A 14,910-nucleotide genomic window follows, 5' to 3' on the forward strand; every position below is an offset into this window, starting at 1 on the left:
CTTAAAAAAAAAAAAAAAGCCAGAAACCCATCATATCTTATTACCTCCCTGGGAGCCCTGATCTAAGCCATCAGTCTCACCTCGATTACCGCAATACTCTTAACTGGTCTCCCAGCTTCTGCCCTTGCCTGTCTTAGGGTCTAGTCTCGACACAGTAGCCAATATCCTTTTATAGTTAAAAGTTAAATGACATCAGGCTACTCTTCTGTTCAAAACCGTTCAGTAGCTACCATCTTGTTCAGAGCAAAAGTCAAGTCTCATACCAAGAGCCTGTATGGCCCTAAGCCTGCTAGCAGCTTCACAAGCCTTCTGCACTTAACCCCTGACCTGTTCTCCACTCCCTGTGCCAGGAATGCTCTTCCTCCCTCTTTCCTTAGATGTCACCTGAAATGTCAAATGTCACCTCAGTGAGGCCTGTCCTGTCTTATTTAAATATGCATGTCTCACACACTGAAGCATTTCCTATCCCATACTCCAGTTGTCTCCATAGCATTTATCTCTCTCTGATACAGAAGCTCCTCAAATGTGGTCCCCAGAACTGACAAGTTCCACATGATGTTGATGCTGGGAGTCTGTGGACCACACTTTTGAGAACCACCGCTCCAGGGGGATATCTCTCCTCCCAGACTCAATCTTTCTGATTTGGGTAGGGCTAACCCACTCAAACTAGGGACCACCAGACTATCTAAAGTGGTTTCTTAGAGCTCAGAATGCTAACCCCACCCTTAGAGTTTCTGATTGGGTAGGGTCTGAGATTTGCATTTCTAACAATTACCCTTTGAAAACCACTGGCTGAATACACATACAATATACTTTTTATTAAGTTGGTCTGTTTCTTCCCCATTAGAATATAAACTCCATGAGGTAGGGATTTTTTTCTTTTTTCTGCTCTTTCCTCGTGCAAAGGACAATACCAGGCACACAGTAGCTGCTCAATAAATACATGCCAAATGACTAAAGGAATATAAACTCCATGAGGTAGGGATTCTTTTCTTTTTTCTGCTCTTTCCTCGTGCAAAGGACAATACCAGGCACACAATAGCTGCTCAATAAATACATGCCGAATGACTAAAGGAAAACTGCAATCCTAGTGTTACATCAGGAAATTTGTAACTTTATCTTGTCAGATTTTATATAAAGAAATATAAAGTCAAAAAGTCTTCACAGGTCAATCCTCTCACACAAGAAAGCATTTTTAAGCAAAGGGCCACAGAAACAACTGGGATTTCCTGATAGTCAGGAAATAAATTCTGATTAACAATTTACCCTATTATGGTAACATTAATGCTAACAACAATAAACATTCATGGAACGTCACTGTGTGCTGAGCATATCATGCTTAGTATCTCACCTAGTTTTCATCATCAACTCTCAGGTGGCTAGTGGCATCGCTTCTGTTTTACAGAACCGGGCTGTTACAACAGCCTACTTATCAGTGGACTCCAGGGTTCCCACATTATTTTCTTCCGTCCAGGTGTTCTCCCAATCAGGAGCAACAAAATAGGGTGTGAAATGGGAGGTGACAGGTGTTCTTTCTCGTGTCCAGACATGTTAAAATTTGAATTAAAGTTTGCTGAACCGTATTTGCCCCTTCTTACACTAAAGCTCATTACAGCCACGTTTCTACTACTGCAGTGTTCTAGAGAACTGTGTCAGAGCACTGGGCTTCTTGATGCAAATGCTGAACCCTACAAACGTACGAATTCAGTTGTAAAGGTAGGAAAACAGTTTTCAGGAGGCATTGTTTGGGAGGCTTGTTTTTACAATAATTTAGAACAGTTTATTCTGTCTGAATATTCATCTATCAAACTCCATACAACAGCATCACACCTTTGCAAAGAAAAATCGAAAGACACAAATGATTATGAGTTAATGATTCATTTTCTTTCAAACAGACTATTAGATCAGGGGTCACTTTTTCTTAGGGAGCCAAACAGTAAATATTTTAGACTTGCAGGCCATACAATTCTGCAATTGTGGAAAGCAACCACAGAAAAAACAAATGGGTACAGTTTTGTTTCAGTAGAACTTCACTTACACAACATGTTCAGCCCATGGACCAGTTTGCTCACCCCTATGCTACAGGACTTTAATTTTAGTAGAATGAATGAAAGGGACCAGATAAATTTTGGGTAAATTGGCCAAATTTCTCTCTTTTAAAAAATTGTTTGTCTCTTACTATAGAAACATACATATTCCTGTAACTAAAAATAATGACTTAAAAAACTCCAATTCTAGCATGCAAATCAAAATGGACATTTGGCTCTGTAATAATTTGAACTAGTTAAAAGAATCCTTGTATTTATTTTTTACACAACACAATGCAGGTGACACAGTTAAGTCCATAATTCCCCACACAACTTAGAAACGTAACAACTGAGAACGTACAGTCGTAGCATCTTCTGCATCATTCATAGCTACACGCGTACGGAACCCGTCCTACAGCAGCAGAGGAGACCCTAACCTAAGCACCAAGTGTCCAGGCGTTACCACAGACATCTTTTTCTCATTTTCTAATACATGCAGTCACACTGCTATGAAGCAAATACGAATTCACCTTAAGCTTCAATGCATAAGGGAAAGCAGGTGGGAAACCCACATTATTCTTACGTCTAAAAGTGATTCTATCTCTTTACCTTATTATATTTCCTTCCATGAAAATTTTAACTTTTAATGTAGTTACATTCAAAACATGAATATAAATTGAATTTTGACTTCACATTCACCTAACAGTTTAGGATGTTCATATTTGTTTTATAAATGCTGAGGAAAACAAAAACATGATCTCTAATCTCGAATATTCTGGCAATCTTTTTATTAAAAGTTAAATTTAGAATTTTATAGCAAAGTCATATGATCTGTCTGTCCAGACTATAGATTAAAAACATTCCTTAACTTACATTAAGATACAAAGCTTATTCCCAATACATTTTATAGAACTGTATTTTCATTTTTTGAAGCAGGGTTCAATGGGCATAAATTTTTAGGATCTTGCTAACATCAGCCCTGTATACCCAGAGATTACTGGATCCACTAAATGGACAACGAAAACTGGCCGAGGCTGCTGCTGAAGGCTTCAACAGGAATCTGAGCGCAGACACAGATTTCACTGTTACAGTCAGCGGAACTGAAGTCCTCCTTAAAACTGTGCTCCTGATGGGCTGAAGATAGAATGTAAGACACTGTTAGTTCTTTAGGCCAAAAATGCACGGATGTCTTGTACGAAGGCTTCATTCTCTGCCTGTAGTCAGTAACTTGAGAGCCTTCTGTAGATTCTGCACAGCAGTGCTGACATCTTCATATTGCAAAGCACTGCCAGCATACTTGCAGTATTTCTGAGCTCTAGCAAAGTCCTCTGGTGTTAGACGGATATCCCCTAGAAGAAAAGAATAACTAAGATAAATATAAAAAGCATATAAAATGTGTTCTGTTTAGGTTAGGCAAATGTTTACATCTAAGATTATAGAAAATATTTAAGTTTATGTAAAACACAAAGGTTTTTTTCAATCTCACTTGTATTTAAATAAATTTCCTTCATGCTATCAATTTTTTTATTACTAATATAAACAGTACATATGCCAATACATAGTTACTTATATGAGCAAGATTTTCCTTCCAGAAGTAATGAACTAGAAGCCTTTATATTTTGGCAAATCGCAAAAAATTATATTTTGTGTAAAACAAGGACAGTAGCTTTGGTGTTTATGCTAGAATCGCTCAGCCTCTCTTTCCATGGAACAATAAACAGAGACTCAACCATTCAACCCTCATTTGAACTAGAATATAAATATAACCCTCAATTTAAAAAATGAACAACGAACTTTATGTAAAAATATTACATAAGCCCCTTAACTTTTTTTTTAAGCATGAAAAGATTTCTCATTTGTGGGTGCCATCCATATAAAAAACTCTATGGTTTAACCAAGATTTTCTATCATTAAACTACACAATTAAACACGTAAGCAACCTTATAAATTACTTCTCCAAAATTTATTCTCAGCAAGTTTTCCAGGTACACATATGATTAACCTGTGGAGAGCCCAACTAAATAACATGGGTTAAAAAGCCATACTGAAGACATTTAATTGGGGCTGGTCCTGTGGCCAAGTGGTTAGGTTCGCGCACTCTGCTTTGGTGGCCCAGAGTTTTGCTGGTTCGGATCCTGGGCACAGACATGGCACCACTCATCAAGCCATACTGAGGCAGCGTCCCACATGCCACAACTAGAAGGACCCACAACTGAAAATATACAACTGTGTACCGGGGGGCTTTGGGAGAAAAAAGGAAAAATAAAACCTTAAAAAAAAAAAAAAGACATTTCATTTAATCTAAGATTTGAATATACTTGAATATATATTTCTAAAGATGAAATTAAAAACTGACTTTGTATCCTGTTTTTTGAAATAAATCTTTTCTTTAGAGATTTTTACGTGGATTCTAAGGAACTGATCTGAAGGCTGGCAGCACAGACTATAACAAAAAGATAATGTATTTTGATTTTCTTTATAGGCCTGTACTTATAAACAGAATAACTTTGTTAGTTGCTTCTAATTTTGCCATAGATATACAGCATAAAATGAAACTCTGACATTACCTAGGTAAGGACTTCAAAGTAGGTAGCAAATCCAGGTACTAGGACACTAAATTCTGATCCAAATTATTATTTTCTAAAATTTTCAAAAAAGTGGACTTCAATAATGTATCCTAAAGTTTCTAGCCTAGTACCAGGCATGTGTAAGTGCTCAGTAACTTGAATGAATAAATATAAAAAAGCTGTCTGTACTCTAAATTATTTCCCACATTTTAAAATGAATAAAGTTCATGTAGAATTAAATATTAATTAAATTTCAGATTTTGAGGTCATCACATATATCTACATACAGTAACTAGCCCAGCGTGTTACATGTAGTAAGTCTTCAAATATTTGTTGAATATTATTAAAGATTACACTGTTATTAGTGTAATCTTTAATAATATTCCTTCCTGTTATAAATCAGAGATTACACATTTAAATTTTAAAAGAACTTATTTTAATTTCCTTGAATTTTGGTCTTTATTAAAAAGCAAGGAATACAAATAAATAAACTAATAAAATATACATTAAAAAATCAAAAACAGTTTCTCCACAATTCTACTTTTAGTATTTTAGCGACCAGGCATCTGCTACCCATTAAATCTAAAAACCAACTATCCTGCAGTTCTACTGACAACTTAATTAGGCATGCTTCAGCTTGTATTTTTTCTTGAAAATATCTACCAGCTTCTTTAATGGTCACATGGACATACACAGTATCTAGGCTGAGTGAGACATCTTTAAAAATTGAGTTTACCTTAACGCTGCTCATTTTGTGCTTTAATATTCTATCCTCTTATCTCAGGGCTATCTTTAAATATATAAGGCATCCAGAATTTACTGGACTTACTGGAAGAAAGCCTTAATGCTCAGGACTAATCTTATTTTTACAGCATTAGCTTTAGCGCTGTTTTGACATATCACTTATTTATTAATCAGACAAAATGTGTATAGTGGCCAGAACTCTTACTATTTTTGTTTTATAAACTAAACTTATCCACCAATGATAAAAGTATTTTAAAACACAAATATTGAATTTTTTCATAAAATAATTTCAATATTTATAAAATGTGAATGAAGACATTTTAACAAAAAAATAGATATGTAATATATATAGCTTACAGACACGTATGACAAATTATATAACTCATAAAATATAGTTAGATAATAATAACATAGTTTTAGACACAAAATGTAAGTTATAGACTTAGAGATGTTAGATTTATTTTCAACAATTAAAAATATAAAGAACTTAAGCCATGTTAAATAGTTACTTTTGCTATTTTGTAACAGTTCAGGCTTTCCTTCATTTAAATAGTCTATAAGTCATTAATAATAAAATATGTGAATAAAAATTTTAAATTAAGTAGAAATAAAATCTGTCTACAATTATGATTCTTTTAAACTAGCATTTAGAACTAAATAGAGAAAGCAGAAAAGACATAGGAAGGGAAAACACATTTCAGGAAGAGAACAATTGTTCGACTTCAGTTTGCCTAATTTTATATTCTAAATAGTAAATACTGCTTAATGCACCAAAAAAAAGTTTTTTTATCACTGAAATTTACTAGAAGCCATAACAGAACCAAAAAGAGCATACTGTGAACCCAAAAGTTGTTTAAAGGATTTGAAAGGTTGTCTGATATATCGTCTCCTTTCTGAAATCTGTACTTAGAAGTTTCAGATGGCTTCGGGCAAGACCATCTTTATCCCAGAGATGCTTCTGCCTTCACAGGGTTGGACGAGAACAGGGCAGAAGGCAGCTAGGGTCATCAGTCCAGTTCTCTGTGACAGCAGGAAGAGAGCCTGGGTCAGCACTGGATCGAAGATAACATTACTTGGTGTAAAGAGAAATTCCTACATGCTCAGTTGACATCAGCATCCATTTCCAAGACTGATTTATCTAATGCTATCACAGAAGATAGAATACTGTTTGTAAATATTTCCAAAATGGGTCTTTAGAGACTCTTTCCTATTTAACTAGGTAGTTCTAGAAATTCACGTCAAGGACCCAGCGTTAAGGTAATCTGACCCTCGTGCACTCGATCATCCTCCGACGTGAACAGAACGCACAGGAAGAAGCGTAAGGGAACCATGCGACCTGCAGTCAATTTTGGAGGTAGACAGAAAGCGCTGAGCCTGTGTATCCAGGCACTACCAAAATAGGTCACTCAATAGTGGCAACAAGGTAGAGTTTTATTATGGCAGGTGCTGTGCTGAATACTTTTCAGATATCCCATTTAATTGTCAAAAAACTTCACGAGGTAAGTTGTTATTCATACTCTAATACTGTACAAAGATATACAAGGTAAAAAAGTAAATACTGTGCTTCAAATACCTACCTTTCCAATTCTATTCTCCTCTCCAGAGTCAGCCACAAATTCATTACTAAAATATTTAACATTTATTAATACTAACACACACACACACACACACACACACAATATATATGTATTAAAAAGTGTTAAGTACTAAGCACTAAGGAGAAAAATACAGCCAGAAACGGGTACAGGAAGTATCAGAGGTGGTGATGGTAGTGATGGTAGTTATGAAACCACTTTTTAGTTTGTGCATTCTCTAGACTTCTGCTATGCATTTACACACATGTGTACATGTAGGAAGATGGAGTTTAGTATTAAATGTTTTTTTTCCCTAAACAGGGTCATACTGTATACAGTGTTCTGCAACTTGCTTTTTTACTTAATACATCAAAGGAATCTTTTCACAGGCGAGCTATCATATTCTTTTTTAATATGTGCACAGTATTCCATAGCATGGGTGGACCATAATTAATTTAACTACTTTCTCATTAATAAGCACTTAAGATTGTTTTCTACTATTACCACAAATGACGCTAAAAAACATATCCTTGTGAATACATTTTGTGCCCACCTCTAAATATTTTTTTAAGATAGATTCCTAAAAGTGAATAGCCGGGTCAAAAAGAATTACATTTGCAATTCTGATACAGACACAATGCCACTGAGAAAAGCTTTGCCACCTTACAGTCTCACCAACAGCATGCAAGACTCATCCTCTGTCTTCATCAACGTTGTAGCTTATTAATCTTTTTACTTAGTCATTTGTGGGAGCTCTTTATATATGCTCTAGACAGTAATTCTTTTTAAGTATCAATTTCCTCCCAGTCTATCAGTTGCATTTTAACAATGTAATGGGGAAAGGGGAGTCTTTCACTGTATAGAATTTACTACTTTTCATTGGTCAAACTTGTTAAGACACACCCAAAAACAGACACAAGAATTGAGAGCCAGTATCTAATATATTTTTTCCCTGATAACCAACTGTTCTAACATCATTCTTGAATACATATTCTTGTCACACTGATCCAAGTGTCACTTTTATAATTAATTTAATTCTCATACCATGTGGCTGATTTCTGGATTCCCCATCCTGTTTCACTGATCTGTATATTCTCTCTCAGATATTTTCCCGTCAGATGCCAGGCAGAGGTCTCACAGGTGGGAGGGGCTCTGAGGGGAACTGGGGGAACCGCATACAACAGAGGAATGCAGTGCTTGCAGGTCAGGTGCTCTGTCTGTCTGCTAACAGGTAAATTTTCCTACTATGTTCTTGGGGAGTTCGCCGGGCTATTCTAGGTTCCTATCTGCGCCTCTTACCTTAGCACTATGCTCCCCATGAAATATGCAAATACTCTTAAACTAGACCGTTTCAGGATTCAAAGGTCATGTAGCTCTTGATTTTAGGCTTCATAATACATCTGCTTTTGATGAAACTGAGAAAAGCAGAACACACAAAGTAACTCACATACTTAAATATAAGTAAAAAGTACACTCTATTGAAATGTGCAGTCACCAACAGAGTCCCCAGAGCGCGGAGACACCACTATCTTATCAGCAGAGCGTACTGTGCTCCACTTCCAACAGCACAAACTTCCAATCTCTCTTCTCCCCTTTTGTTAGATTCTGAACCAACTACAGACAAATCTTTCTGCTGTCAGACAAGTAAGCCAACAGAGTAAAGAATTATAGAAACAAAGTTTAAGCAATTCATATTACATTCATAATAATATCACTTGACCCATGTGACAGGGATCGTGTTGGGCATTTTATTATTTTCAGAGTGATATGCAACGTGCTTTAAAAATAAGGATGGGCCAGCCTGGTGGTGTTAGTGGTTAAGTTCATATGCTCCACTTTGGTGGCCCAGGGTTTGCAGGTTCAGATCCCAGGTGTGGACCTATGTATCGCTCATCAAGCCATGCCGTGGTAGTGTTCCACATACAAAATAGAGGAAGACTGGCACAGATGTTAGCTCAATGACAATGTTCCTCAAGCCTAAAGAGGAAAACTGGCAACAGATGTCAGCTCAAGGCGAACCTTCCTCACCAAAAAAAAAAAAAAAAAAAGATGATGACAACGATAGGACATAAGTTATCTACCACGCTGCTCCCCACTCCATTTTGAAATTATTTCTATTTTTTGTTGTTCTCAACAAAAGAGCTAGGACTTGTCAGAGCTAGGATTGACAAGGTTATTTCCTTAACCCCAACTGATAAGCTTATACTACTAGTTTTTGATTTATCAATTTTTAGACATTATCTACTGACACTCTGCTATGAAAGGTAAGGATTTAGCTCCCTTACACTACTCTTTTCTCCTCTCTGCTCTATCTCCTCCTGTTTTTGTTAATTCTTTCAAATTCCTTAGTTTCTTACTTTTGTCTTCTATTTCTCATTCTATCAACTTTAGAAAAAAACCTCGGCATTTCACTTCTGTTCACTCCTCCTGACAGCTTTCTTTTATCCGCTTCACCTTTCAACTTTCAGGAATATATCTCTACCTTCACTTGTCAGTGCTGATAATATTTATATTCTGTCCTGAATGGAGCATTCTGTTTGTGATAAGCTTGTGTCATTTGAAGGAGAATGTCATCTGTGTCCAAGTCAAACAAAATCCCTTTTCTTATATTTCGTAATTCTATTACTGTTCAAAATCATGGCATATGTTAGTTTGTTTCTTACTTGAAATTTCTTGCACAATTTAAAATTTTTTCTCAGATCTTTTCATTGTTGTTGAGAGAAGAATTCTATGGCTTCCTATCTATGTCTTTCATATTCTATATATTGCATGGGATCCTTTTGATGTTTCTTAAAGAAGGAGAGCTCATTGATTTCTTGTTCTAATTTCACAGCAATTGCTTTCCAAGCCTACGGGGAAGTCTCAGGCTCCCTAAGGTTAATTTCAACATTTCTTATATCTCCTATTTCTTTTCTTGGTCATCATGCTTTTCTGGATGGAGCACATCCTCAAGCAACTTCCATAGGAAAGGTATGAGGTAGGCAAAATTTCAGAGTCCTTACATATTTAGAAGTAGTTACTTTAGGGGGCCGGCCCCGTGGCTGAGTGGTTAAGCTCCTGCGTTCCGCTTCAGCGGCCCAGGGTTCGGATCCTGGGCGTGGACATGGCACTGCTCATTAGGCCACACTGAGGCAGCATCCCACATGCCACAACTGGAGGGACCTACAACTAAAATACACAACTATGTACTGGGGGGATTTGGGGAGAAAGAAAAAAAAAAAAGTAGTTATTTTACCCTCACACCTCACCGACAGTTTGGTTGGGTAAAGGATTCCAGGGTTCTGATTCTGGATAGTAGACTAAGTGTACATGATTGAGTACTCTTCCTCCTGAACCCATGTTAAAGTGATAAGATAAAATAAAAGGAAATAAATCCACAAAACTGAAAAGAAAGAGCAGAGAACAGAAAGAGTGGAAACATTTAAAAGGGAGAACTGACAAGTGATTTAAGGAAATTTCTAGAAAATCAGAAATTGAGTTTCACTCAGTTGAGATACACTGTTGATAACAGAGTGGAAGAAATCCCAACTCAGAACATGTACATAGGAGGCGACTCTGGAGCCTCTCCAGAGAAACTTCAGAAATGGTCTAGCCAGATGAGGGGTGGGAGTATGGGTCTTTACTGAGTCAGTCTAAAAAAAAACCCATACCAGTTTCATATTCCTCCCTATTCTATCAACCTCTACATACCACCCTCACCCCAATGGTTTCCTCTCTCTCATATTCGCCCCTAGGCAAAAAACATAGAGAATGTCTCTAAAATTGTGGAATGAACTGCCTGGTCAGAGCTCGTACCCTCTGCTCTCCCCTCTCCAACCTCATTCCACAACTGAGAGGCAGGTAAGCTTAATGGTCAGTTTCCACTCCCATGGGGAGACCAGAAAATCATGTGGGAACCGGACCTGCAGACATAGAGGAAACCAGACAGCTACTGAAAATAGTAAAGCAAAGTCTTCATTCTAAATATCATGAGACTTATGAAGAAAACTCTGAATGAGAAAAACCAAAATAAACACAACAAACTGGGGGAAAAAGCAGAGAAGTCAGAAAAGTAGGAAAGATTAAAATCAAAAACCAATCATCTGGCCTATGAACCAACCAATCAAAATAATTATCCTCAGAGATTTTTGTTTTCATTTATGGCCTTGCCTCTTCTCAGATAATCTAGTAGCTCAGTGCAGGTAAAGAAGATCAGCACCATGACATACGGTAATCTTGAACTAAACTAACGTCATCCAGCATAAGCTTCCATGGCAGCTTTGGCTACATGTTTGTGCCACTATATCCAGCAGGATACAAAAAAATGGAACTGTAGAGAAAGGGAACGCCTTTGGATTTAGGAATTTTTGATAACGTAAAACAATCTTGGTTCCATTGGAGAATGGAGTGAACATGGGCATTCAAAGAAACGTGCTTCAAATTCCCTAGACATGCCAATATATGGCATTCCTAAAGCAAAATTACAAACAACACCTCAGGACAAGAGACACTCTATCTCATAAAACAGCTGACTTACCCTGGGAAATTGTACTGAAAAGGGCTGGATCAATGGCCGGAATCGTCTGTGGAGTAGGTTGGATAGTATTACTTGTTACACCTGCAAATCAGAAAACCACAAATGGTATCAAACTGTTACACTTAATAATGCAGGAGGAAAGCACTTCAAAGGTTATGGAAGAATTTTATTACTTCACTTAATTACTTTCTTAAAACCTTAATGAATTCTCATTTGATATACTTATTTGCTGTTGGAGGCTGGTATAGAAAATATGCAGGAAATTACATATTGAGTGTTTACATACATGTACCGGCTACACATTTCCATTGTGTTTTCTTTGTCATGTCTAATGCTTCAACTTGCTTCTCAATGAAAGTTTACTGAATATCTGTAGAAGTAAGAGACTCCCTTCTTACATTTTTTTTTTTGAGGAAGATTAGCCCTGAGCTAACTGCTGCCAATTCTCCTCTTTGTGCTGAGGAAGACTGGCCCTGAGCTAACATCCGTGCCCATCTTCCTCTACTTTATATGTGGGACGCCTACCACAGCATGGCGTGCCAAGTGGTGCCATGTCCGCACCTGGGATCTGAATCAGGAACTCCGGGCCACCGAGAAGCGGAACATGCGCACTTAACCCTCTGCGCCACTAGGCTGGCCCCTGCCTTCTTATTTTTTAACTTCCTAGCCAATTAAATAATTTGGAGGAGAAGGTGAAAGATGATTATGATTTAGTTTAACTTATAGCATGAGCCTCCTTTCATCACTCTGCGTGAAATTACAAATTATACACTCCAAATTTTCCAGTTTACATGTTTTTAAGATGATATTTTTACCTATCCAAAAGCAATTAGTTTTGACTTCCTGTTAGAACTTATCATGACTGTCATATTCAGTGAATAACTAGTATTCTTGGTTAATGCTAAGTAATATATTAGAGCTGAAGCTTGTTAACCATCTAAAAAATTAACACAAACTATTGAATCTTCCCAAAGAGACTTACATGATTCCATCAGTAGGAAAGCAAATGAAGAAAAGTTGATTACTTTAAATTAATGGACTCACACAACAGGATTCACGTGCCCCAAGCTAGTAGGTTAAACTCGAATAGGCAATTTGTAGAAAGGGTAAAGTGGGAAAGACACTGGTATAAGAAGGAGGAACAGAAGAAAGGGAGAAAACAAATTGGGAAGTTTCTAGGGGCACAAATACATGGTCAATACGAGTTCTAGAATGATGGTTTCACAGAGTTGACTGAAGTCCTAAAATGTAGTCTTCAGGTAGGAAGTTTTGACTTTGAAGGCCAACCCAAAGGAAAAAATGGCTTAAATATATACCATTTTCTCTCATTTAACTTTGAGGGCAAACTAATTTCATTTTATAGGCTTTGGAACTACTAAGTCATGAAAATCTTATTTTTTAACTAAAAATTGAACTAACAAAAAACTCAAAAGTACAAAGGGACATAGATGAAAAGTCAAGTACAAATTTTGAATAGTACAAAAATATACCGGTGAAAAATCTGCTTCTCATTCCTCCTGCACGCCACTGTGGGGCTGTCGGGGGCTTTCAGGGCAGCTTCCATGCGCATACAAGCAGGTGTGGGTCCAGCCCAATGCAAATGCTGTTCTCTGCTAAGAAATGTGTGTTCTCATCTGAATCAAAATCCTCCAAACAAAGTCCTTTCTCTCTGGAGAGGAACACTTTGGTCTGTGTGTGTTTTGCAAATGATAATATGTCTGCGTACTGTACTATTCTGTGCATTTTTCACTTAATACGTCTTAGCAATAACTCCAGATTAGTATATAAAAATCTGCCTTGCTCTTCTTAATGGCTACAATGTGTTCCATTTCATGCATAAACCACAATTTATAAAGCTACCTACTGCTGATGGACATTTAGGTTTGTTTCTAATCTTTTGCCACTACAGATAATACTACACTGAGTATTCTTATACACTGTGTACGTATATACATTTATAGGAAAAATTTATAGAAGTGTAACTGCAAAGCCAGGGGACACACAAATTCTAAATTGAGCAATTCAATGACTATCTTTTACTTGATTTTGGTAAATGCTAACCAAATACATTAAACTATAAACATCTGACATAATTCTCCCCACAAAACTTGCTGAACTTTTAAAGACATATAATTACATAATATTAAAAAATAAAAGGTAGAATGCAAAATTTGAGAGGACTCTTCAGAAACTAGCTAGTCAAGTCTAGTGCTCTGAAGCAGCTGTACCTAAGACACAGGGAGACGACCATGTATGTTCTTCATAGAGATCTTAAAAACAGTTTAAGTCTGCAACCCTCTCACAGATCAATCTATAGATCAACGCCATTTCTTGCTGATTTGTATTTCTGCCTAAATTAAAATCCTCCAAACAAATCCCATTCTCTACAGAGAAGGCATACTTTTTTTGGTCAGCATCCTACATTAATTTTTAAATGCTTGTTTGTACATCTCCATACAATTAATAAGTAGGCAATATTAACAAGAACAAAACAATTTAGAGAGAAAAAATTTAGTGACATAGTAAAAATTTGAGCATTATTAAAAAAATAGGTAGTCTGTATTTTATTAAGACCTTCTGGTCACAGTCATTCAACTAAGACCCGAACTAACAACACAGGCTGCCCAACACGCCTCATACAGCAGCCAGAACATGCTGCTTCTTGGTTGTCTTGACGCACATGAGCCAAGGCCAGTCCTCTTGGCTGCCATGATGCCATGTTCCCATGGGGGTCTAGTGCACTGGCTCAACACAAGTTCATAAATGCTGGTTAAATAGTAAAAACGGTTTTTAGTTTATGCTCTCTCTCTTCCTACCTACTTATTTATTTATGTTTTGCAGGGAAGGAGTGGCCCTGAGCTAACATCTGTTGCCAATCTTCCTGTTTCTTTCCTTTCTCCCCAAAGCCCCAGGGCATGGTTGTACATCCTTCCAGTTCTTCTATGTGGGCTGCTGCCACAGCATGGCAACTGGCAGACGGGTGGTGTGCTTCTGCGACTGGGAAACAAACCCAGGCAGCTGAAGTGGGGAGAGCGCCGAACTTTAACCGCTAGGCCATCAGGGCAGGCTCTATTTACTTATTTTTTGAGATGCCCGTAAACCTAGGGCATTATTTCTCCTCTCGATTTGGGAAGGTCTCATTTGTCAATTCGCAAATGGGTTACAAGCCCCTGGAGTGCAGTGATGTGATCAAAAAAACCTTCCTGAGGGAAAGCAGGACTGTGTGGGAAACTTCTTTCTATGATTTAACAAAAGAGAAGTGTTAACAAGTAACTTCTGGCTAATTTTTAAGTAGATGGTCACATAGCCTATTAGAAGGGATTAATATCATTCACGAATTAAACATCACACGATTTCTGATTAAGTACTAAATAGTTCTATTACTAAATGGTGCAGGGGATTCTGAAAAGGGAGAAATGGGTTCTGGTTAGAAAAGCAGAGAAGACTATCCAAAACGTACAATTAAACAGTGCTGAAAGGCA

At 37.2% G+C, this 14,910-nt stretch overlaps 1 protein-coding gene across 1 annotated transcript in view; it reads right to left on the reverse strand.

Annotated features, from left to right (window-relative positions):
• Nucleotides 1-1,754: 1,754 nt before the first annotated feature.
• The window catches only part of VTA1 (vesicle trafficking 1), a 74,228-nt gene continuing 61,072 nt past the window's right edge, over nucleotides 1,755-14,910 (reverse strand). The window contains exons 7-8 of the mRNA XM_001502734.6: nucleotides 11,429-11,509; nucleotides 1,755-3,376 (exon numbers count right to left, since the gene is read on the reverse strand). Of these exons, the coding sequence (XP_001502784.1) occupies nucleotides 3,231-3,376; nucleotides 11,429-11,509 (227 nt within the window). The 3' untranslated portion in view covers nucleotides 1,755-3,230. The remainder of the gene's footprint in view (nucleotides 3,377-11,428; nucleotides 11,510-14,910) is intronic.

The sequence above is a fragment of the Equus caballus genome, chromosome 31, assembly GCF_041296265.1.
Source record: "Equus caballus isolate H_3958 breed thoroughbred chromosome 31, TB-T2T, whole genome shotgun sequence".
Taxonomy (NCBI): Eukaryota; Metazoa; Chordata; class Mammalia; order Perissodactyla; family Equidae; genus Equus; species Equus caballus.